Source organism: Haliotis rubra, unplaced genomic scaffold, assembly GCF_003918875.1.
Source record: "Haliotis rubra isolate DU_JTF1 unplaced genomic scaffold, ASM391887v1 Scf1663, whole genome shotgun sequence".
In the NCBI taxonomy this organism is placed as follows: Eukaryota; Metazoa; Mollusca; class Gastropoda; order Lepetellida; family Haliotidae; genus Haliotis; species Haliotis rubra.
In genome coordinates, this window is record NW_025765629.1 from 74856 (window position 1) to 100808 (window position 25953).

General features: G+C 45.6%; 1 protein-coding gene across 1 annotated transcript in view; it reads right to left on the reverse strand.

Annotated features, from left to right (window-relative positions):
• Window positions 1-284: 284 nt before the first annotated feature.
• The window catches only part of LOC124272106 (low-density lipoprotein receptor-related protein 4-like), a 47876-nt gene continuing 22207 nt past the window's right edge, over window positions 285-25953 (reverse strand). The window contains 31 exon segments of the mRNA XM_046707260.1: window positions 285-2778; window positions 4843-4990; window positions 5563-5653; window positions 5920-5987; window positions 6350-6425; window positions 6721-6831; window positions 8063-8207; window positions 8697-8765; window positions 8767-8846; window positions 9444-9538; window positions 9675-9893; window positions 11629-11651; window positions 11653-11807; window positions 12737-12868; window positions 14835-15057; window positions 15630-15792; window positions 15908-16166; window positions 17537-17674; window positions 17845-17976; window positions 18434-18577; window positions 18580-18622; window positions 18923-19060; window positions 19062-19125; window positions 19536-19723; window positions 19954-20162; window positions 20439-20564; window positions 21837-22013; window positions 22524-22741; window positions 23166-23322; window positions 23905-24135; window positions 24368-24493. Of these exon segments, the coding sequence (XP_046563216.1) occupies window positions 2572-2778; window positions 4843-4990; window positions 5563-5653; window positions 5920-5987; window positions 6350-6425; window positions 6721-6831; window positions 8063-8207; window positions 8697-8765; window positions 8767-8846; window positions 9444-9538; window positions 9675-9893; window positions 11629-11651; window positions 11653-11807; window positions 12737-12868; window positions 14835-15057; window positions 15630-15792; window positions 15908-16166; window positions 17537-17674; window positions 17845-17976; window positions 18434-18577; window positions 18580-18622; window positions 18923-19060; window positions 19062-19125; window positions 19536-19723; window positions 19954-20162; window positions 20439-20564; window positions 21837-22013; window positions 22524-22741; window positions 23166-23322; window positions 23905-24135; window positions 24368-24493 (4355 nt within the window). The 3' untranslated portion in view covers window positions 285-2571.

Consider the following 25953-nt stretch of genomic DNA (forward strand, 5'->3'; position numbering starts at 1 on the left):
ATTACTACTGCTATTCCCTGTTGTTTCTTTCCCATACCGCCGTAAACTGCATCTTTATTTACTCCGTCAATACTACCCCTATCATTGTAACACTGATACCTTACAGAGGACTGACTGAGTTTAGTTTTATGCCGCTTTTAGCAATATTCCTGCAATATCACGGCGGGGGACACCAGAAATGGGCTTAACAAATTGTGCCCATGTGGGGAATCGAACTCGGGTCTTCGGCGTGACGAGCCAACGCTTTAACCACTAGGCTACCCCACCGCCCAGCTTACAGAGGAACTATGTGTAATACATGTACATGAGTACAGCCAATAGATACATTTACACGATCCTGGAGGCCGATATACACACTATACAAGTTCCAGACAGCCGATATACACAATGTACAAGTTCCAGACAGCCGATATACACAATGTACAACTCAAGATCAGCACAAACTACCAGCATGGCTCAGAGATCCAAGAATATCATTAGATCATGTGATTACTACAGCAGCCAATCACACTGCAGCTTATGATCACATGACTGAGGTGTGGGTTATGATTGGTTAAAATCAGAGACATTATGATCGGCAAGTCAAGGCAGTCACGTGTGATCAGCAAACCAACATTCAGCTTTGAGCAGAGATCAATGTCAGTCTTGTTTCCGTTGTCATACGTTCAAGCAGCAGCATCCAAGATTGATGAATTAGAAAATTAGATCATCATTTCGTACAGCAAAATAACTCTGCTATCTCTACACTAGTTATCTGTACAGTATAAGGGAGATAACCCTTCATCAGGCCACTAGACAGCAGACACATTTTGTACTGAGAACAGCTTCAAGTCTTCGTACAAACTAGTGGTCATGTCATAGAGTCATGTGTTGCATAAAACATAGGTGCTTGTCATAATATATGTATAAAATAACATCTAAAAGTACTTGGAGACAAAAATCCACAATGATATTTCCTGACAGTTGCCTGTGAATATAATGCATTGATGTTGACCTCAGGCCAGAAATCTTGACCATACAGTACAGAGATGACCTGAGGTTGATTTGTAAATTAACCAGTATTCAAACTATCAATTCAAACAAGTCATTATCTCTCTCTGCAGGTGTACACTATTACTGCTGTTGTCCTTTATGTTCCCATTGTTTCCTGGTGAGTATATACAGATATATCTCGGCTAAAATACCTGACAATCATCTTGTTAAAATTATTCATGTTGGTACAGAATCTGTAATGTTTTAACATACTGAGTTGAGCTTAAAATCTATAGTGATAAAAAACCCATAGCAAGTCACAACTGTCCAGTCAATAGTCATGACAAAAACCATCCTCGTAGCATAGATAATCATTATCCCTGAAACAAAACCTTACTTATCCCATGCCATTTCCTGGTACATAAGGCTAGAAGATGCATGACGACTACATTTGGCACAAGAGTTATACACGATCATTAGCATGATAAAATAAGTATACACTGTGAGTTGTATGTAAGTAGTAGATTCACAGCGTGGGCTGGGAGATACACTTTGTTCACCGCCATGAACTCTGCCATATTATCAGTCAGTGATACACAAGGATGCCAGGTTTCAGCCTAGTGACATCCTGGAGACTGCAGAACATCTTGAGATAAATCAATACTTGAGTATTGGGCAGTGATTCCAGTCGGGCTACGACAGCTACAGTGAGGTATGACACTACAATGATATGTTCCAACACAACCATGAAGTAATACAAGTCGGCCCAGTCTGCAGGCCCAAAAATACACCTTTCAGAAACGACAGATCCAAAATAGATACTGGTTGATACATTTACCAATATTTGTCCAAATTCCATCCAGATAAAAATATGTAAATTTGTAATAGCAGTTATTCAATTTGAAGGATTAGATTTGCAGATTTGCACCCTATATAAGACTGATTGAGAAACCATTACTGGGGCTTGTCAGTTGTTACAGGTGAGATACAGATGACTACAGCTCAGTCTCTGGATTGTCTGTGTGTCATGTTGAAGCAGTTCCTGTCTGTGGCCTGTTTGGAAGCACGTTGTCACACTTGAGTCAGGGAACAGCCACAGGGAACATGAATACAACACTTAGCAGACAGATGTTCCCAGCAGGAGAAGACTATCACAAAACTTGACTTAATCATATACGTCTTGAGTTACTCACAGAGCACATTCTCACAAGCATTCAACACAATATTCACTTGAAATCTGTCAGTAACCACTGTCACATAAGTTTTGTGGATAACACTGTCATTTTGAGGTATTCTCATAATCAGTTGTATGGAATATATCCTCTGGTCATTGGGAGGTTCAGGTGTATCCACAGATAATCACACAATCAGATCCACAAAGAAATACATCCATAGTGACACCAGTTGTATGGGAAATAGTTTCAAGTCTGTGGTACAGACATAATCAGTTGTATGGAATATATTATCAATTGAACACAGAATCACATCCACTCGAGTCAGATCAGCACTTGGTTTGGTGGGACTTCTCATAAGTTTCTCTTTGGATGGGTACTCCCACAATTAGCTTGCACCATTGTATCACAGGCTGGGAGCACTCACTCACGTGTCCACAGGTTTATACGGGATATTCAGTTTGGATGTTTCAGTTGTATATTTTGTATTATTTTTAAAGATATTTTTAGTGATGGAGGAATCTTCTGAAGCGTCGCCCTGCGGAGAGTTGCTGGTCTCCATCTGTTGTACGAGGGCGGCACGCTCCATGTTGTTCAGCTTGTCGCTGTCCACCGGAACCATGCTGAGCCGCTCCTGTCAACATCACAACACCACTTAAACATCCTGTCAACAACATCACTGGAACATCACAGAAACATCTCCTCACTTTCAAACATGAATGCTCACAGCAGGTGGGATGTTATCAACTGTATGCTCACAGCAGGTGGATTGTTATTAACTGTATGCTCACTGTAGGTGCGATGTTATTAACTGTATGCTCACAGCAGGTGGGATGTTATTAACTATGCTCACAGCAGGTGGGATGTTATTAACTGTATGCTCACAGCAGGTGGATTGTTATTAACTGTATGCTCACTGTAGGTGCGATGTTATTAACTGTATGCTCACAGAAGGTGGGATGTTATTAACTATGCTCACAGCAGGTGGGATGTTATTAACTGTATGCTCACAGCAGGTGGATTGTTATTAACTGTATGCTCACTGTAGGTGCGATGTTATTAACTGTATGCGCACAGCAGGTGGGATGTTATTAACTGTATGCGCACAGCAGGTGGGATGTTATTAACTGTATGTGTACAGCAGGTGGGATGTTATGAACTGTATGCTCACAGCAGGTGGGATGCTATGAACTGAATGCTCACAGCAGGTGGGATGTTATTAACTGTATACTCACAGCAGGTGGGATGTTATTAACTGTATGCTCACAGCAGGTGGGATGTTATTAACTGTATGCTCACAGCAGTTGGGATGTTATTAACTGTATACCCACAGCAGGTGGGATGTTATTAACTGTATACCCACAGCAGGTGGGATGTTATTAACCGTATGCTCACAGCAGGTGGGATGTTATTAACCTGTATGCTCACAGCAGGTGGGATGTTATTAACTGAATACTCACAGCAGGTGGGATGTTATTAACTGTATGCTCACAGCAGGTGGGATGTTATTTCAATGTATACTCACAGCAGGTGGGATGTTATTAACTGTATGCTCACAGCAGGTGGGATGTTATTTCAATGTATACTCACAGCAGGTGGGATGTTATTAACTGTATACCCACAGCAGGTGAGATGTTATTAACTGTATGCTCACAGCAGGTGGGATGTTATTAACTGTATGCTCACAGCAGGTGGGATGTTATCAACTGTATGCTCACAGCAGGTGGGATGTTATCAACTGTATGCTCACAGCAGGTGGGATGTTATTAACTGTATGCTCACAGCAGGTGGGATGTTATTTCAATGTATACTCACAGCAGGTGCGATGTTATTAACTGTATGCTCACAGCAGGTGGGATGTTATTAACTATGCTCACAGCAGGTGGGATGTTATTAACTGTATGCTCACAGCAGGTGGATTGTTATTAACTGTATGCTCACAGCAGGTGGGATGTTATTTCAATGTATACTCACAGCAGGTGGGATGTTATTAACTGTATGCTCACAGCAGGTGGGATGTTATTAACTGAATACTCACAGCAGGTGGGATGTTATTAACTGTATGCTCACAGCAGGTGGGATGTTATTAACTGTATACTCACAGCAGGTGGGATGTTATTTCAATGTATACTCACAGCAGGTGGGATGTTATTAACTGTATACCCACAGCAGGTGAGATGTTATTAACTGTATGCTCACAGCAGGTGGGATGTTATTTCAATGTATACTCACAGCAGGTGGGATATTTATTAACAGCAGGTGGGATGTTATTAACTGTATACCCACAGCAGGTGAGATGTTATTAACTGTATGCTCAGAGCAGGTGGGATGTTATTAACTGTATGCTCACAGCAGGTGGGATGTTATTTCAATGTATACTCACAGCAGGTGGGATGTTATTAACTGTATGCTCACAGCAGGTGGGATGTTATTAACTGTATGCTCACAGCAGGTGGGATGTTATTAACTGTATGCTCACAGCAGGTGAAATGTTATCAACTGTATGCTCACAGCAGGTGGGATGTTATTAACTGTATGCTCACAGCAGGTGGGATGTTATTAACTATATGCTCACAGCAGGTGGGATGTTATCAACTGTATGCTCACAGCAGGTGGGATGTTATTAACTATATGCTCACAGCAGGTGGGATGTTATTGTCTGTTCATGTAAAGTAGAGGCTCTCGGGAACACACTTACATCTCGTTTATGATATCGGAACCTCTGCCAGGGTCTCACAGACCGGCTGTGATCGGAATTGATGGTCTCAGAACTGGCTTTTTGATACGTTGGGTTGGCGTAGGTCAATGTCGTAAACTCTTCCACATTGTACTGACGACGCTTTTGTCTGAAATGTACAGTTTATCTGGATGAATGACCTGTAGCAAAACTATGCATAAAGGTTCATGATGATAAACGTGATATATCAAAAATAAGTATAAAGCAGGTGAAGCCCAGATCAGCAATATTCCAGCCATCACAGCAGCCTGGGAATAGCAGTCCAATAAGTTACTGTGTTGTGTGTGTTATCTGATCTTATTACTCGCCCGTGGAAGATACTGCAGTCTAATATTTTTACGGCAATATTACACTACCATAATATCGCTAGACATATGGCGTCATAATGGTTTACAGTTATGACGTCACAATGTTAATACCTCTGTCACAGTGGTAAAAGACCTTGCATGACTCGCAGAAAGCTGAGCGTCATAACACTGTAGGCAGTTTTTATCAATTTATGTTGGAGAGTATGTCGCTTCGGTGAAATACCATTCCTATTAAACTCGTGAACGATTTAGTATCAAACGAGCGAAACAAATAATTAAGTCTTTTAATAAAAATGAAATTACGCGGAGGGTCGTTTTGTATCCTCTATAAATGTAACTAACTGCTGTTGGCTATTGTATATTTGACACCTACCTTTTCCACAGAACAAAAAACACAATAAAGCCAATGAGGACGATGACCGTGATGATGCCAAGGACGATGTATGCTGTGCTGATCCTCTGAGCTGGAAATAGATAAACACTCATGTCATGGTGACCTCACAGGGAATATACTCTAGGTCATGGTGACCTCACATGGAATAGATTCTAGGTCATGGTGACCTCACAGGGAATAGACTCTAGGTCATGATGACCTCACAGGGAATAGACTCTAGGTCATGATGACCTCACAGGGAATATACTCTAGGTCATGGTGACTTCACAGGGAATAGATTCTAGGACCCTAGGTTGCCCCAGACAACACACACCCCTCCCCTATCAACACACTCACCATGGCTGGACACTGCCAGTGTGTCCTTGCTGCAGAGTCCGGTCTCGGAATCCTCATCCGTACATTCTCTGTAACAAGAAGCATGATGTCTGGGTGGGGTATTCTGTGTCAGGGTATCTCAGTGAGCCAGCACTATAACACTAGCTTCAGCCTAGACACATACAAGTACATGTACAGAAACATCTAACTGTGCAGTCAGTACACATGGCTGCTGAGGGTGTCAGCATGACGTTGATGTGAATCTTTTCAAAGTGTCTGACAATGAACCCACTGTGGTGACAGTAATATCTGTTCAAAACATAATGACGGGTCAAGAGGTGAACAATAGATGGCTTAAGACAATTTGCCAAGTTTTGCGATCAGTCAAGGTATTCAGCAGACTTAAGCAGTAGCAGGGCGAGATGATGGGGATTCAAGGGAGACAACTCACTCGTTTGGCTCCATGTGGGAGTTGATGTCAATACTTGGGATGTCTGGGTTGTGAGGAAGGTTGGCCGCTCTTGGAACTGAAACATGTAACTCCACCATTACTACCTGTTAACTATGGAGCGTGAGATCGTGTTTAGGAAGTAACATGACATATTGCTGTAGACTGGGTTCAAACCACTGCAAGATATGAGCTGTCTGATGACCACCACGTAGTCCCTACCCTTAAAACTCACAGTGTTTCTGTATGGAGAAACTTATATAGTCAAAAAGAATTCATGCACATTTCTGCAAAATACATACAGCTTGCTGCTGTAAAGTCAACCAGAGAAACCAGATCTCAGTTGGCATGACAACAGGTACGGAAACTCTCACCTGCCATACAGGGATGGCCATCAGGGATGTTTGGACACTCACACACGTAGCCATCAGGTCGGGCCAGACACAGGTGAGTGCAGCCCCCATTCTGGCTGCAGCCATTGGAACCTGGGGAGGAAACAACCGACTGAAAACATCTGTACATAGTCTAACATGGACAAATCAGAACAGAGTGACCCTCTCCTGTATATGCCCTTTTCCACTGAAATTAAACCGATATAGCTCCGCACTGTACGTTCACTACCCTCCCCACTTACACCACACGTCCTATATTGTTCCTCCCCCTGTTAGCTCCTCCCTGTGTGACCAATACCCTTACCACTGAACCAATACCACCACCACCCCACACACTGAGACCACACCCACTACAACTCCTCCCCATGTGTGACCACCACCCCACACTTAGACCACACCCACTACAACTCCTCCCCATGTGTGACAACCACCCCACACTTAGACCACACCCACTACAACTCCTCCCCATGTGTGACAACCACCCCACACACTGAGACCACACCCACTACAACTCCTCCCAATGTGTGACCACCACCCCCACACTTAGACCACACCCACTACAACTCCTCCCCATGTGTGACCACCCCTCACACTGAGACCACAACCACTACAACTCCTCCCCATATGTGACCACCACCCCACACACTGAGACCACACCAACCCACCACGACAACTCCTCCCCATGTGTGACCACCACCCCTCACACTGAGACCACAACCACTACAACTCCTCCCCATGTGTGACAACCATCCCACACACTGAGACCACACCCAGTACAACTCCTCCCCATGTGTGACCACCACCCCCACACTGAGACCACAGCCACTACAACTCCTCCCCATGTGTGACCACCACCCCTCACACTGAGACCACACCCACTACAACTCCTCCCCATGTGTGACCACCCCTCACACTGAGACCACACCCACTACAACTCCTCCCCATGTGTGACCACCACCCCCACACTGAGACCACAGCCACTACAACTCCTGAGACCCCCATATGTGACCACCACCCCCCACACACTGAGACCACACCCACGACAACTCCTCCCCATGTGTGACCACCACCCCTCACACTGAGACCACAACCACTACAACTCCTCCCCATGTGTGACCACCACCCCACACACTGAGACCACACCCACTACAACTCCTCCCCATGTGTGACCACCACCCCACACTAAGACCACACCCACTACAACTCCTCCCCATGTGTGACCACCACCCCACACACTGAGACCAGACCCACTCTGACTCCTCCCCATGTGTGACCACCACCCCACACACTGAGACCACACCCACTCTGACTCCTCCCACTGTACCTGTCTGTCTCTCTGGTGCCACCATGTGGATGTCCATCAGCCCCTCGAGGCGACTCTGTATGATTGTGCGGTCCTTGCCGTCATGTTTGCTGGCTCGCTCGATGTTCTCTGTCTGCCAGTCAGACCAGTAGATGTAGTCTTGATACTGAAACATGACACAGGCGCAGGTCAACAGGTATCACTCACAGCATAACAACAACAGTGGAGCAGGCACTTGTATAGACACAGCATTATATCCAGGCAGAGAGGCCAGTCCAGTGAATGACACCAAGACCAACGATCTACAGATCAACAAGACACAAACATAATTGTACAGAGGAAGTTGGTTGATATGTTTGATGGTCGACATGTTTGATGGACAATTTGTTTGACAGTTGAAATGTTTGGACGATATGTTTGATGGTCGATATGTTTGATGGTCGATATGTTTGATGGTCGATATGTTTGATGGACGATATGTTTGACAGTTGAAATGTTTGGACGATATGTTTGATGGACGATATGTTTGATGGACGATATGTTTGATGGTCGATATGTTTGATGGTCGATATGTTTGACGGTTGAAATGTTTGAAGCTTGATATGTTTGATGTTAAATATGTTTGATGTGTTCGATGCTTCTTCCTGGTGCCTACCACTGTGAGGCCAAATGGATGAGGTATCTTCTCCAACAGAGTTGCTCGGTTCTTGCCATTGAAATCAGACGGTCTCAATCTTGTCAAACTTTGCATCCACCCAGTACAAGCGTTTGGCATCGTAGTCCACCGACAGACCATTGGGGAAGCCTGCAACACCAGGAGGTAGAGTGAGAACCATAGTGTCATCATATGTCGGTCTACCTTCTGTCACAGGGCACCTGCCTGTCAATATGTATGTTACTGTATCTATCTCAATCTGTGTCAGTCTGCACTTGTCTGTCCATCTGTCAGTATCTGTCTGCCTGTCTGTTCATCTCTCCATACTTATCTGACATCATGCTGTTCTTTTCATGTTAATAATTGTGACTGCAGTGAACACCATATCTTTAGCCGTTCAAACGAACAAACATACCTCTGCCCCGAATCCCCTCAGGAGGTCAAATCTTATATGACATAAATAACGCACAACAGTAAAGAGCAATGAGTGAGTGAGTTAAGTTTTATGCCGCTTTTGGCACCATTCCAGCAATATCAAGCCGAGGGACACCAGAAATGGGCTTCACACATTGTGCCCTTGTGGGGAATCGAACCCGGGCCTTCAGCGTGCCGAGCGAACACTTTAACCACTAGGCTACCCCACCAGCCCTAAAGAGCAATGACATAAACAGCACACACTAACAAAGAAAAGAGACAATCATTTCAAAGTAGAAACTTTGTCATGCAATAAACAGATCATCTCCTCACCAAGGTTGCTGTGGACAATGACTTTCCTCTGTGCGCCATCCAGATACGCTCGCTCGATCTTTGGCTGTGCTCCCCAGTCAGTCCAAAACATCAATCTGAAGAATATATGACACATCGTCTCAGGAAAGAAAGATTTCGAATGGATAGGAAAAAAGTAGAGTTTCTCAGGAGAGAGTGAGGACAAGCAGTTACCTAATTTGGGAAGAGAGTGCATCACCAAGAGTTACCTACCCTTTCTTAGGGAAGAGTGCAATGGCCCTGGGTTCGTCCAGCCGAGCTGAGATGAGAGTTTTCCTGCAGGAGCCATCCAGTTTGGCTACCTCGATGACGTCACGGCCGGTGTCAGTCCAGTAGATGTTCCTGCCAATCCAATCTACTGCCAGGCCGTCAGTTGTTGACAACTGCTTCTCAACCACATTCTTGGTTGCACTGCCGTTGAGGTTTGCTTGTCTGTCACAATAAAAAATCCTGCTTATTGTGTATTAACTAATGTACAGCCCTCCCACTCATGTTCTACCTAATTGTGTTAGGCTGATGTGTGTTAGGCTGATGTACAGCCCTCCCACTCATGTTCTACCTAATTGTGTTAGGCTGATGTACAGCCCTCCCACTCATGTTCTACCTAATTGTGTTAGGCTGATGTACAGCCCTCCCACTCATGTTCTACCTAATTGTGTTAGGATGATGTACAGCCCTCCCACTCATGTTCTACCTAATTGTGTTAGGATGATGTACAGCCCTCCCACTCATGTTCTACAGCCCTCCCACTCAACCTAATTGTGTTAGGCTGATGTACAGCCCTCCCACTCATGTTCTACCCTCCCACTCACTAATTGTGTTAGGCTGATGTACAGCCCTCCCACTCATGTTCTACTTGTGTTAGGCCCAGCCCTCCCACTCATGTTCTGTGTTAGGCTGATGTACAGCCCTCCCACTCATGTTCTACCTAATTGTGTTAGGCTGATGTACAGCCCTCCCACTCATGTTCTACCTAATTGTGTTAGGATGATGTACAGCCCTCCCACTCATGTTCTACCCTAATTGTGTTAGGCTGATGTACAGCCCTCCCACTCATGTTCTACCCTAATTGTGTTAGGCTGATGTACAGCCCTCCCACTCATGTTCTACCTAATTGTGTTAGGCTGATGTACAGCCCTCCCACTCATGTTCTACCTAATTGTGTTAGGCTGATGTACAGCCCTCCCACTCATGTTCTACCTAATTGTGTTAGGATGATGTACAGCCCTCCCACTCATGTTCTACCTAATTGTGTTAGGCTGATGTACAGCCCTCCCACTCATGTTCTACCTAATTGTGTTAGGCTGATGTACAGCCCTCCCACTCATGTTCTACCTAATTGTGTTAGGCTGATGTACAGCCCTCCCACTCATGTTCTACCTAATTGTGTTAGGCTGATGTACAGCCCTCCCACTCATGTTCTACCTAATTGTGTTAGGCTGATGTACAGCCCTCCCACTCATGTTCTACCCTAATTGTGTTAGGCTGATGTACAGCCCTCCCCTCATGTTCTACCTAATTGTGTTAGGGCTGATGTACAGCCCTCCCACTCATGTTCTACCTAATTGTGTTAGGCTGATGTACAGCCCTCCCACTCATGTTCTACCTAATTGTGTTAGGCTGATGTACAGCCCTCCCACTCATGTTCTACCTAATTGTGTTAGGCTGATGTACAGCCCTCCCACTCATGTTCTACCTAATTGTGTTAGGCTGATGTACAGCCCTCCCACTCATGTTCTACCTAATTGTGTTAGGCTGATGTACAGCCCTCCCACTCATGTTCTACCTAATTGTGTTAGGCTGATGTACAGCCCTCCCACTCATGTTCTACCTAATTGTGTTAGGCTGATGTACAGCCCTCCCACTCATGTTCTACCTAATTGTGTTGGGCTGATGCCACAAGAAAACTAGAAACTACCAGCACGAGAAACACTTGAAACTCAGGAGATCAATTCATCAGTGGTGTCCGAGTCATTAGATTTCATCAAGAAGCTTGTCTAATAACATCAACCTGCTCATCCCTGCTACATTATCATATTCTGGGGATCGGGACAGCAGATATGGACATGCTGTCGTGGAGGTCAATACAACTTTGTTCAAATAACTGTGTTTGTCACTGTTTATGTCAGCCCCCAGTAACTGTCAATACCCTCAGAGTCTCCCTTACCTGATGACGTCAAGGTAGACGTCCTGAGTAGAACACCTTCTTCTCCTTGAAGTCAAAGTCGATGGCGACAACGTTGTGTAGGTCGGGGATGGGGAGGTAGACGTCTGTGTGGTCGTAGCTGTCCAATGAGATGCGACGGATGCTGCCGCGACTTGCAAACAGGAGATATGTCTTGGGAACTGAAGTGACACAGACGATCATAAACAAAACATAGAAGTATGTATAAGGATATACCCAGTATAGGATAAAACAGATAAACCTGGACTTCAAATAATACTGCATCCTTATGGGGAAATAAACTAGGTTTTCAGCACAATGTGCGTGCTCCGCTAAGTTCGCTCACTGCCATGTACTTCATCTCAGTGTAACCCCCGACTTACAATCTTCACATGTCTGACACAGTGTAACCCCCGACTTACAATCTTCACATGTCTGACACAGTGTAACCCCCGACTTACAATCTTCACATGTCTGACACAGTGTAACCCCCGACTTACAATCTTCACATGTCTGACACAGTGTAACCCCTGACTTACTATCTTCACATGTCTGACACAGTGTATCCCCCGACTTACAATCTTCACGTCTGACACAGTGTAACCCCCGTCTCACATGTCTGACACAGTGTAACCCCCGACTTACAATCTTCACATGTCTGACACAGTGTAACCCCCGACTTACAATCTTCACATGTCTGACACAGTGTAACCCCTGACTTACTATCTTCACATGTCTGACACAGTGTATCCCCCGACTTACAATCTTCACATGTCTGACACAGTGTAACCCCCGACTTACAATCTTCACATGTCTGACACAGTGTAACCCCCGACTTACAATCTTCACATGTCTGACACAGTGTAACCCCCGACTTACAATCTTCACATGTCTGACACAGTGTAACCCCCGACTTACAATCTTCACATGTCTGACACAGTGTAACCCCGACTTACAATCTTCACATGTCTGACACAGTGTAACCCCGACTTACAATCTTCACATGTCTGACACAGTGTAACCCCCGACTTACAATCTTCACATGTCTGACACAGTGTAACCCCCGACTTACAATCTTCACATGTCTGACACAGTGTAACCCCCAACTTACAATCTTCACATGTCAGTCCATCTTCCTTCAGCAGGAGCCCCGAGGGACAGGCACACGTGATCCCCTTGGGGCGTGGCAGGCACAGGTGGGAACACCCTCCATTCTTGTCTCCGCACCGGTTCACGTGAGTCTCTGGAAAAATGAAACACTGCTGATAATACAAAGGGTCCATAAGTCCACCCAATCAACATCCCACACACCACATATATAATCCTACTTACCAACCTTGACTGATCCACACTATGACTATTCACCCCACCCCTATCCAATCATCTACCCAACTGATCTGCTCTTTATCCACCCACCATGCTTCATCCACTATCCATTATCCATCATTTCCATCCATCCACCTATCCACCTTTCCCATGCCCATCCACAATCCAAATATCCAGCCTATCCACCCTGCCACAATCCAAATATCCACCTGCATCCACCCAATCCACCCTCAATTTCATCCACTCCTGCCAACATTATCCAAACACAATCCATTCTAAGCCAACATCCAAACATCACTCTATCCACCCCCTATCCAAAATCACCTATCCATCCACTTTACAATTTAGCCATCCACCTTATCCACCCCTGCCAGCAATATCCAACCATCATTCCCATCCACCAATCCAAACATCCACCCCACATCCACACAATCCAAACATCAATTCCGTCCAATTCTGCCACATTATCCAAACATCACCCCATCCACGCCAATATCCAAATATCACTCCCATCCACAACAATATCCAAACATCACCCCCATCCACCCTGCTCCACTCTCCAACATCCTATCCACCCAATCCAAACATCACCCCCCATCCACCTGCCAACACTATCCAAACATCACCCCATGTCCAACATTAATTCAAACATCACCATGCCCTGCCAACAATCCAAACATCACTCCCATCCACCCTGCCAACAATGTCCAAACATCCACCCTACCACCCACATACTCACTTTCCATCCTGCCGCTTTGATTCACCATCCATGCCTGCCACATACTACTCCATCCATGCCAACACCTCAAACACTCACCCCATGGGACTCCCTCAACACTATCCACTCCATCCACCCTGCAAAACAGGGATCAGTCCATCCCCTCCCATCCACCACTACTAACAAGGTCGCACTCCACTGTCATCACTACATCCACTCCATACCCACCCACTGCCATACTACCTGACCTGCTGGACTGATCCACCCCATCGACATACTCCATCCACTACTACCTGGCCTGCCAGATCCACCCATTTACCTACCCACATACTACCTGACCTGCTGGACTGAGTCCACCCCTCAACACTGGCCTCACCTACATGCACACCTGACCCTGGACTGATCCACCCCAATACCTGCTACCCACCCCATACTACCTGCTATGGGACTGGAAGCACTACCCACCATCCATTACCACCTGACCTGACACTGATCCACCCATAGATGCACTACTCCATCCATACTACCTGACCTGCTGGACTGATCCTGATCCACCCCACCCATTACTTCACTGATCCACCCATACGACTTCCTACACCCATACTGGGACCTGACCTGCTGGACTGATCCACCCTGCTGGTTGGGATCCACCTTCCACCCGTCCACTACCTGGCCTGCTGGACTGCCATCCACCACATACTACTCTGGACCTGGGCTGGGACTGATCCATCCCCTACCCTGCTACCACTGGATCCCCAGCCTGCTGGACTGGTCCACCCCATGCCTACCGACCTGCTGGACTACAGTGCCCACCTGCCCATCCATTTTCCTGTTGGACCACCACTGGCCTGCTGGACTGATCCACCCTTCACACACTGCCCACCCACCTACCTGACCTGCTGGACTGGGTTTCACACCCGACCCACTGATCTGCCACGTCCACCCTGACCTGCTGGACCATCCCACCCACGACATCTGCCCACCTGTCCATACCATCTGCCCAACACCTGCTGGATCTGATCCCACCCCTCCACCACCCCTGCCCATCCACCACCCACCCCTGCCATCACCATGCCATCGAACCTCCACCCACCATCTGGACCCTCAGCATCTGCTTACCGTAACCACCTGGCGTACTGGCCCCACCATCTGCCCATCCACCCACCTTGTCTGTTGACCTGCACAGCATGCATGTCCATGATCCCGGGCAGATTCTCCCTGATCTTGGTTGGGTTGGAGCCAGTGTTCTTGTTAGCCTTGTGCACCGCGGTGGCCTGCCAGTCTGTCCAGTACACATAGTTGCCGGCCACCGTCAGGCCATAGGGGTGGGCCACGTGGTCCACAAGCTTTCGTCGCCGGTGGCCGTTCAGGTCGGAGCACTCAATCAGCTGAGGTGATAGCACAAGATGTATGACAATACACAGTCGGAGAATGTAACAATATTACAAATGTTCAGCTCTATTTACTGTACATTTCCATGTGAAATATTGATTTCTTTAGTTCATATTTGTTTTGTTTATAACATGATAGTCTGATATTGAACTTCATAAGAATAATCATCTATTTACGGTTCTTAATTCTGCCATGACACCGACATGTGGTAGGATTTATATAATTTCCTGTAAATACAAAGCTGCACGTCTGTAGAGGTGACCATGCCAAAAAACTGACACTGACCTTGACCTTAGACATATGTTTTTAAAAGCCTTTCACAAAGGCAGGTCCATATCCAAAAGATAAACATGTAACACTTTCGGTAAAAGTTCACATTTCAGAGCAATTTGTTTTCTTGTGGCCCTGACTTCTCATAGACTTTGCCCAAAGCATTGAGGTGAAGCTCATGGAAGGACACCGACTGATGTCAGTAACTTCTGCACAGGACATGGATGAAGCATGTCACTGGCCGTCAGAGTTCAGCAGAGCTCATGTGTCTGAGGAAACTTGACTTTAAATTACACACCTCAGTTCGAGCATCTGCCCAGATGATGCGAGATGTTGGGATGTCAATCACCAGGCCATTGGGCCAGGCCAAGTTCTCCCCAATGATGAGATGACGGTTGTTGCCATCCATGTCAGCACGTTCGATCCGAGGAATCTTGCCCCAGTCTGTCCAATACATGTACCTGTACAACAAAGAAACATAGTTGTACAAAAATAAGACATGGACCTGTATAACCAAAGACATAGCTACCAACCAGCATCATAATGTAGGACTAGAACAGTAAACACTCAACGTACCCAGCATCATAATGTAGAGCTATAGCTCGGGGCTTGTCCAGGTCGTCCCAGATCAACACTTTCCTCATCTTGCCGTTCAGAGTGGCCACTCCGATGCGGTTGCGGCCATCATCAGTCCAGTAGATCTTTCCCCCAACGGCATCAACAGCAAGTCCATCTGCTGTGTGGAGGCCCTGGCTGATTACAACTTCATACCCAGACCCGTCCAGGTTGGACCGGGCAATGTGGTCCAGCACGGTGTCGGTCCAGTACATCTTACCTGAAACACAGTGTATAAGTAGGTGAAGGACATCATCACTCTATCAGCCATATCATGGTGGACCTCACAAACCTGGGACCGATATAACAAACAACATCCGTCAACAGAAGCCTGACCTCCAGGCCTACATCTAACTAGTTCAAAGTGGATGAAGTCTTGTATGCATCTTCATGCTAACATCCGAGGGGTTTCAAGGATCAGAAGTGGAACAGCAGAATTCAAGATGAATGGTTCTGTGAGAATTTGATGAAAGTCACTCTTAGATTTCTTGCAGTTAGTTACACCTACAAGCAAAGGACAGTCTGAAGTGCCAATAAATTTAACTATACATTAAGAAAGAGTCCACTCTCCACATCTCTGATACACACAGTTAACACTCAGCTTCCGCTAAATCATCATTGATGGCATTGTAGTAGCTCTCCAACAGGATCATGTCATGACATACAGTTGACACTCACCTTCAACACCGTCTACATCGATGGCGATGGCATTGTAGTAGCTCTCCAACAGGATCATGTCATGACATACAGTTGACACTCACCTTCAACACCGTCTACATCGATGGCGATGGCATTGTAGTAGCTCTCCAACAGGATCATGTCATGACATACAGTTGACACTCACCTTCAACACCGTCTACATCGATGGCGATGGCATTCTTCAGCTCTCCAACAGGATCATGTCATGACATACAGTTGACACTCACCTTCAACACCGTCTACATCGATGGCGATGGCATTGTAGTAGCTCTCCAACAGGATCATGTCATGACATACAGTTGACACTCACCTTCAACACCGTCTACATCGATGGCGATGGCATTGTAGTAGCTCTCCAACAGGATCATGTCATGACATACAGTTGACACTCACCTTCAACACCGTCTACATCGATGGCGATGGCATTGTAGTAGCTCTCCAACAGGATCATGTCATGACATACAGTTGACACTCACCTTCAACACCGTCTACATCGATGGCGATGGCATTGTAGTAGCTCTCCAACAGGATCATGTCATGACATACAGTTGACACTCACCTTCAACACCGTCTACATCGATGGCGATGGCATTGTAGTAGCTCTCCAACAGGATCATGTCATGACATACAGTTGACACTCACCTTCAACACCGTCTACATCGATGGCGATGGCATTGTAGTAGCTCTCCAACAGGATCATGTCATGACATACAGTTGACACTCACCTTCAACACCGTCTACATCGATGGCGATGGCATTGTAGTAGCTCTCCAACAGGATCATGTCATGACATACAGTTGACACTCACCTTCAACACCGTCTACATCGATGGCGATGGCATTGTAGTAGCTCTCCAACAGGATCATGTCATGACATACAGTTGACACTCACCTTCAACACCGTCTACATCGATGGCAATGGCATTCTTCAGCTCTCCAACAGGTATCACAACATCAGCGTAGTAGTCAACGTCCAGCGAGATCTTGCGGATGTCGGTGCGACGAGTGAAGATGAGGAAGTCGGTCATCTCTGGAGGAGCAGAAACACAAGCAGAGAATGAATGAATGCCGCTTTATTTCACAGTCAAAAGAAATTACATGATTCACAAAAATCTCAACAGTGACATTAAACTGAGGTTTAACGGATCATTATGAGAGTACAGTTATAAACAGTACAATACTCAGCTATCCCAGACTCACCTGCAGCACACGTTTTCTGATCGTCCTTCAGGAGTATTCCTGTGGGGCAGGCACATGCGTGACCTCGAGGTAGTGGTGCCACCAGACACAGATGACTGCAGCCGCCGTTGTTGGTGCTGCACATGGTGTGGACTGAAGAGAAGAGGCATGGATATAGATACTGTAGTTTAGACACTGCATCGACCTGATCTCACTCTGTACCTTCTACTTCAGCTGTCATGAAGTATTTACCTGATCTCACTCTGTACCTTCTACTTCAGCTGTCATGAAGTATTTACCTGATCTCACTCTGTACCTTCTACTTCAGCTGTCATGAAGTATTTACCTGATCTCACTTTGTACCTTCTACTTCCGCTGTGGTGAAGCTATTTACCTCTTTCTGCTACATGGATCAGCACTAAGCTGGACGCCATCTTTTCACCACAGTTTCATACATATATCAACATGTCCCACTTCAAGGTCAAAGAATCTATCAATAGCATCAAAGTCTCAAGATATTCCATTACAGATCCCGGCCATTTAACCCAGTGCAAGGTCAAGGTCACATGGTAAGGTCAGGGTTTACTTCTAACCAAGGTCTTGGCCTCACCTTCATCCCGTGACCTGTGGAAGACATGGATGTCCATCAGATGGCCAAGATCTCTCATGAGGATGCCCCTCTCTGACCCCGTGAACTTGTTGGCGAAGTGGATGCTCTGTGTTTCCCAGTCCGTCCAGTACATGAGGGACCCTTCAGTGCCAGGCCGAAAGGGTGGTGTAGGCCGAGGGCAATCACACTCTGCGGACACACAAACATGGCATGAATCCAACAAATGGCCTTTCACTGTAAGGCATTGCTACCACACAAAATGTATAAAAAAACCATTGAACAAAATTCAATAGTAACCAACTAGCACACATAACCAGCGATCAACCTTCAACAAACACCCTCACTCACTTCAGCTAGCCTTCAACAAATACTTTTTTGAGAGGAGCAACCCTCAATCCTCAACAGATGTTCTTTATAAAGGCAACTCTAAACAGACCCTGCATAAAGCTGGCCCTCAACAAACAGACTCTTGTGTGTTCTGGGACCTACCTTCCTCTCAGCTCCGTGTAGTGTACAGGACTCGATAGTTTTCTCTCCTGCATCCGTCCAGTACAACCTACTCTTTTCATAGTCGATAGCCAGACCATTTGGCCAGGTGAGGTTCTTGTTGATGAGGATGATGCGCCCCGCTACCATCCATCCCTGACCGCTCAATCTTCGGCTTCTTGCCCCAGTCCGTCCAGTACATGAACCTGGAGGTCAAGGTCACAGTTCATGACAGAAGTTATTCCCACCGAGAACACAACTTTTGTTTCATGTAAATCAAGAAAATGTGTGTTGACAAAGCATTCCGTAGCAATACAAGTTGAAATCAAGGTAAATCAGACATCGAAGTTGAAATCAGATTATGTAAAGTCCCGGGTCTTCGTGACGAGCAAACCCCTTAACCACTAGGCTACCCCATCACACTGGAGGAGCACCTGCATACATGTTCAACTCAATCACAGACAGTTTGGGACATTTTACAGCATCCCATAGTGCAAGCTCTATTTCCACAGCTCTAAAACAATATTCACAATGTTGGGACACATTTCAAACATGTTTCATGCTGGATTGACACCAGATGATTTCAAGAGTATTTGACCACATCCAGTATACTGACCCTGCCCTGGGATCCACGACAATGTCCCTAGGATGGTCGAAGTTCTCCCACAGTAAAACAGTTCTCATAGAGCCGTCTAGGTTGGCAACTTCGATCCGGTCATTCCCAGCGTCTGTCCAGTAGATCTTCCTGGCTACCCAATCCAGAGCCAGACCAGCCGGACTGTCCAGGCTCGACCCCACGATGTGCTGCAACAGGAGAGCTCTGGTCAAGGGGAGATAACTCTACACAATGCTAAATGTGTTGAAGAGAGAGTTCTTTACCTAACAGTAGGCAATATCTGTGTCTGTATACACAAGGACAGGTCAAAGGGAGGTAACTCTGCATGGGATCAGTCGTGAGAACAGATTTTAGTGACAGATGTCAGTAATAGCTCCAAGTCCTAGTAACACACCCCATTGTATCCTATACTCCTCACCTCGTCTCCTGTCCCGTCCCACCGAGCACGCCCAATTACATCTGAGCCGACATCCGACCAGAAGATGGAGTCGGTCTCACTGTCCCACTCCACACCCACCGCACGTGAGATGCCCGAGAGTGGGATGACGACATCGGTCAGGTCGGGTGTGTCCAGAGTCACGCGGCGGATGTCGGACTGGGTTGAGAACAGCAGGAATGAGTCAATGTCTGCAAAAGAAGACAATAATGAATTACTTCAGAAAAATATCCAAGATGGCTCCAACGCCTACAAGTGTATCCCATATTGACATGATGTAAGTTCTTGCATGAACATGAGGAGACATGAATCTTATCTCTTCTTCTTTGTTTCTTGTTGAAAGAAGCTGATGACAAAACTGGTGATGACAGTGCATACACTACACAAGCTTTAAGAAGCTTTATTGGGGGTGTGGTGGGCAAGCTGTCTAAGGAGCCAGGATTGTGATCCAGTGCGCTTGTACTCACTCTTGCTGCACTTCTTCCTGTCCGCCTGCAGCTGCAGCCCGGTAGGACACGCACACGAGAAGCTCTTCTCATTCGGGAGGCACAGATGGCTGCAGCGGCCATTGTTGTTTCGACAGTGGTTCCGGGCTGTAAATATATCAGAACAGTTGAATATCTGATGAGTGAGTGAGAGAGAGCATAATCACTGAGGCCTCTCATGGTTTTATGCTTGGTTAATTAGAGCATTGTTTAATAGGGTAAATATTGTGTTATGATGACTCAAAGTGAGCCAGGTCAAGTTACTGTATTTGTCCACTGGTGCTGCACATGATCATAGAAGATATACCTCTTATTATCTAGGTGCTGGCTCAGATCAGGGAGGCAGTCAGTGTTTGATATAGAGATGCTCTACCAGAACATGGCAGACAGTCAGTGTTTGATCTAGAGATGCTGCACCAGAACATGGCAGACAGTCAGTGTTTGATCTAGAGATGCTGCACCAGAACATGGCAGACAGTCAGTGTTTGATCTAGAGATGCTGCACCAGAACATGGCAGACAGTCAGTGTTTGATCTAGAGATGTTGCACCAGAACATGGCAGACAGTCAGTGTTTGATCTAGAGATGCTGCACCAGAACATGGCAGACAGTCAGTGTTTGATCTAGAGATGCTGCACCAGAACATGGCAGACAGTCAGTGTTTGATCTAGAGATGCTGCACCAGAACATGGCAGACAGTCAGTGTTTGATCTAGAGATGCTGCACCAGAACATGGCAGACAGTCAGTGTTTGATCTAGAGATGCTGCACCAGAACATGGCAGACAGTCAGTGTTTGATCTAGAGATGTTGCACCAGAACATGGCAGACAGTCAGTGTTTGATCTAGAGATGCTGCACCAGAACATGGCAGACAGTCAGTGTTTGATCTAGAGATGTTGCACCAGAACATGGCAGACAGTCAGTGTTTGATCTAGAGATGTTGCACCAGAACATGGCAGACAGTCAGTGTTTGATCTAGAGATGCTGCACCAGAACATGGCAGACAGTCAGTGTTTGATCTAGAGATGTTGCACCAGAACATGGCAGACAGTCAGTGTTTGATCTAGAGATGCTGCACCAGAACATGGCAGACAGTCAGTGTTTGATCTAGAGATGTTGCACCAGAACATGGCAGACAGTCAGTGTTTGATCTAGAGATGCTGCACCAGAACTTGGCAGACAGTCAGTGTTTGATCTAGAGATGCTGCACCAGAACATGGCAGACAGTGTGATCTACAGCTGCTGCACCAGAACATGGCAGACAGTCAGTGTTTGATGTAGAGATGCTGCACCAGAACATGGCAGACAGTCAGTGTTTGATCTAGAGACGCTGCACCAGAACATGGCAGACAGTGTGATGTACAGTTGCTGTAGTACTCACTCGGTGGCTGTCTCTGAGGGTGGAAGGTGTGGATGTCCATCGGGTAATGGAGGCGGTTCCGGATTGTCTCCACTTCATTGCCGTTGAACTTATTGGCCTTGTTGATGCTCTTTGTGTGCCAGTCTGTCCAGTAGAGCTCATCCTCAAACATCGTCAGAGCGAATGGATGGGGCAGACCTGTTGACAAGAAGTTGACAATTTCAACATCCACATCCTCATCTACATGCACAATGACTAGCAAGTCATACAACACCATTCCTTTATTACAAAAGTGTTGTTAAAAATAACATCTTTGCTTCATTAAACCACATATACAACTGGCAAATCCCCTCCACCATCTTGTCATATTGTAGGAAAATAAATAGAACAAGAAAAGTGAATTCTGTTGAAAACTCATATTGTCTCTACTTACCAAAATCACAAATATGCATCCAGATGTTTTTTCTTATTACTGCTTGTATCAATGGGGCACTGCTAGGGCCACCTTCTGCCCCTACATCAGGTGAAGTAACTTCCATGATATCTACAGATATGTTTACAGCTAATTTGTATTTGTAATCACAACAGTCTAGTCAGTCTAGTCTTGTTATTATCCATATAAGGTCAGTTCCCACTCCCTAATGCCAACATTTACAACTAAAACATTGGGAGAAGTTTCCACAGAAGTGATATCTTGTTTCACAATACCTTCACTGATGACCGTCCGCCTGTTCTTGCCTACGAGGTCGGAGCACTCGATGACGTGGTGCTTGGCATCGGCCCAATAGATGCGCTCAGCAGCGTAGTCGACTGTCAGGCCGTTGGGCCAGAACAGCGACGTGTTGGCTAGCAGCATCCTCTCACTGCCGTCCATACTGGCGCGCTCGATCTTAGGCGTGCTTCCCCAGTCGGTCCAGAAGATGGCCCTGTGAGACAACAACACAAGATGTCCACGTCACAACCTTCACAAACTATCTGCACATAATACATGATTACATCATGTCGGTATACTTGACTGACTGACTGAGTTTGGTTTTACGCCGCTTTTAGCAATATTCCAGCAACATCACGGCAGGGGACACCAGAAATTGGCTTCACACATTGTACCCATGTGGGGATTCGAACCCGGTCTTCGGCGTGACGAGCCAACGTTTTAACCACTAGGCTTCCCCACCACCCCGGTATACTTGAGATGTCAGGAGATGTGATATACAACACTTATCAGGAGATGTGACAATTTACAATACCAGGACGCAGAGTATTACGTCAACTTGTTGCCGAGAAATGGATAGATAGAAGGTCATTAATACAGTGTAGATCACAGTGAAGACATCACCACTGCTGACCTACCCTCGTTTGGGATGGGCTGCGATGGCGCGTGGTTTCTCTAGGTTCTCCCAAATAAGGACTTTACGATGGTTGCCATCCAGGTCGGCGACCTCAATACGTGATGTGCCGGCATCAGTCCAGAACAGCATGTTGTGCACCCAGTCTACTGCAAGTCCACCTGGTGGGGAGACAGGGAACTAGTGAGTGTTGGCTGTATCAGTAACTTACAGTCAGATTCTGTCACACACGGTCCCTTACATGTAGTCATACAGTCACACGATTTAACACACAGTCACACACAGTCCCATACAGTCATTTAGTCACATACTGCCACATACCTTCACCTACAGTTACCTCAACATGATTCTTGTCATTCACATTTTCATATCTAAGTACTCCCAACAGCACAGGCACCATCAACATCAACATCAATATCAACATCCAGTTCCAGCATCAACACCAACATCAATATCAACATCCAGTTCCAGCATCAACACCAACATCAATATCAACATCCAGTTCCAGCATCAACACCAACATCAATATCAACATCCAGTTCCAGCATCAACACCAACATCAATATCAACATCCAGTTCCAGCATCAACACCAACATCAATATCAACATCCAGTTCCAGCATCAACACCAACATCAATATCAACATCCAGTTCCAGCATCAACATCAACATCAACATCAACATCACCACCAGCATGATGGTTATCGTATTCTCCTGCCTTCAAGATCTCCCGTCATGACTTACTTGGACTCTCCAAGCCGTCTGCTACAATTTCCTTGATCTTGCTGCCATTGAGGTAAGCCCGCTTGATCTTGTCCAGGGTGATGTCCGACCAGAAGACCAGCCCCTTCTCATGGTGGAAGTCCAGGGCAATAGCATTCCGCAGCCCATCCAGGATGGACGTGTACTCGGACCGGTCAGTCGTCACTCTTCGGATGTCCACACGGTTGGCAAATATCAGATACGCCTCTCCCCCTGCAAGTGAGTGAATAATGATAGGTTCTGAAGTTCCTGAATAGTGAACACAACAGATCTGCAATTGACATTTGAACCTTTGTCTTCTTGCCTTTGAAATGACAAACATATTCCTGCAAGTTCCTTATTGGCTGAGACACAAGTTCAGAACTGGCCCGTGATGTTTACACCTGACTGCAGAGAAAATATTGAACTGTTCATGAACCTTCTACCTCCTGTTCGACATACTTACCTAGCGCCTTGCAGCCACGGCCGTCGGGCTTGAGTCGGTAGCCGCTGACACAGGAACACTTGTACGAGCCCCGTGTATTCTCACACATCTGACTGCAGGTTCCATCAAACCCACACTCGTCAAAGTCTGCAACAATATTTCAAAACTATTACTGTAAAGCTAAAACCAACACAACAGCTAAGATAGTCGTAAGTTAATATTAATGTATGGCACTTTTGACTATCTTAGAGCTAAGAGAGCTTCAACAATCTAGGCCCTGGTGTAGTTACATGCCTGTGTTGCCATTTGTAAACTTGTTCAACTAAAATGTAAAACTTGCTATACATGATGATGTACAGTTTGAATGCTAGCCATTGTTTTATGTGCAGATTAACATTAGGTTACCATGAGTATTTGTTTCACTAAGCCAGGAATAGGAATCAGCTGAGCAAAACCTTCTCCTTGGTCTACAGGTGATTTACTTAGAACAACAATAGAATCTGCCAAATATTGCCTAAGAACAAGCATACTAGTTTCTATTTTAGGCAAAAATAGTTAGCCTTGGTTCTCAGGTACCACCGCGTCATCAGAAAATCACATGCTTGTTTTGTTTTCATTTCCATTTTCAGAAGTAAGAGTCTGTAAATATTCAACATCTCGAAAACATGAACCAGTCAGTGAAATGCTTCAATACTATCAATAATTAGATCAGATATAGAATCAGTTACTTCCCCTTGCATGGGTGCACACTACTTGCCTGCACATCTCGTTTAATGGTCGTAGCAGTAAGAAAAGTTTGTCATTGAGCATTGGTTAATGAAACCATGGAAATTTTGATAGAACACTACCGGTATATAAAAAGATTGGAAAGTCACCATCAAAACACATATTCATCTGCTGTTAGTGTTACAGAGTTTAGTAAGTGGTTGGTAAGCATGAATATATGTTTGTGCACTCTTGATCCTATACACTGGATAACATAAGATTCAAGCTATCAGCATTGTACTCATCAAGGAAAACATTAATGCAGGCTTGCTCTCCCAACATACAGGAACAATACTTGACTGGCACCTCCTGCTTGAGGTACAGGTGCCTGCTGGTAGCACACATAAAATCTCCCTGCTCCCTCCACTCGTGAGTCAGGAATCTCATGTTGACTCACTTGTATAACACAACAGGCTGGGAGCAGGCAAAGAAACATTCAAAATACAAATTTGCAACTAAATATTGTAGATGAAAAAGAATCACTGTTTTCCCCAAGTCAGTAATGTGAAGATCAAAATATTATTGCCTGTCATCACTACCATGGAGACAAGAAGACAAAGTCATCAATATCCCCACAATGATAAAATACTTGCCATGAATATTTGACCTAGTTATGACTGTCAAATGTATGGTTTGATGTACCTGAGTAATGTTGATCTATATCATTAGGTTCTTGGATAGCAACAAAGTGGAAAGAGATTATTGGAGTACTTTCTCCGGAAAAGAGCACCACCACCAATTTCAGTTGAAGTCAAACTTGTTGCCATGGAAAAGCAAAAAATATTTCATTCAGAAATCCAAAACTACCAAATAGCACCAGTTCACCACTAGACCTGTCTATG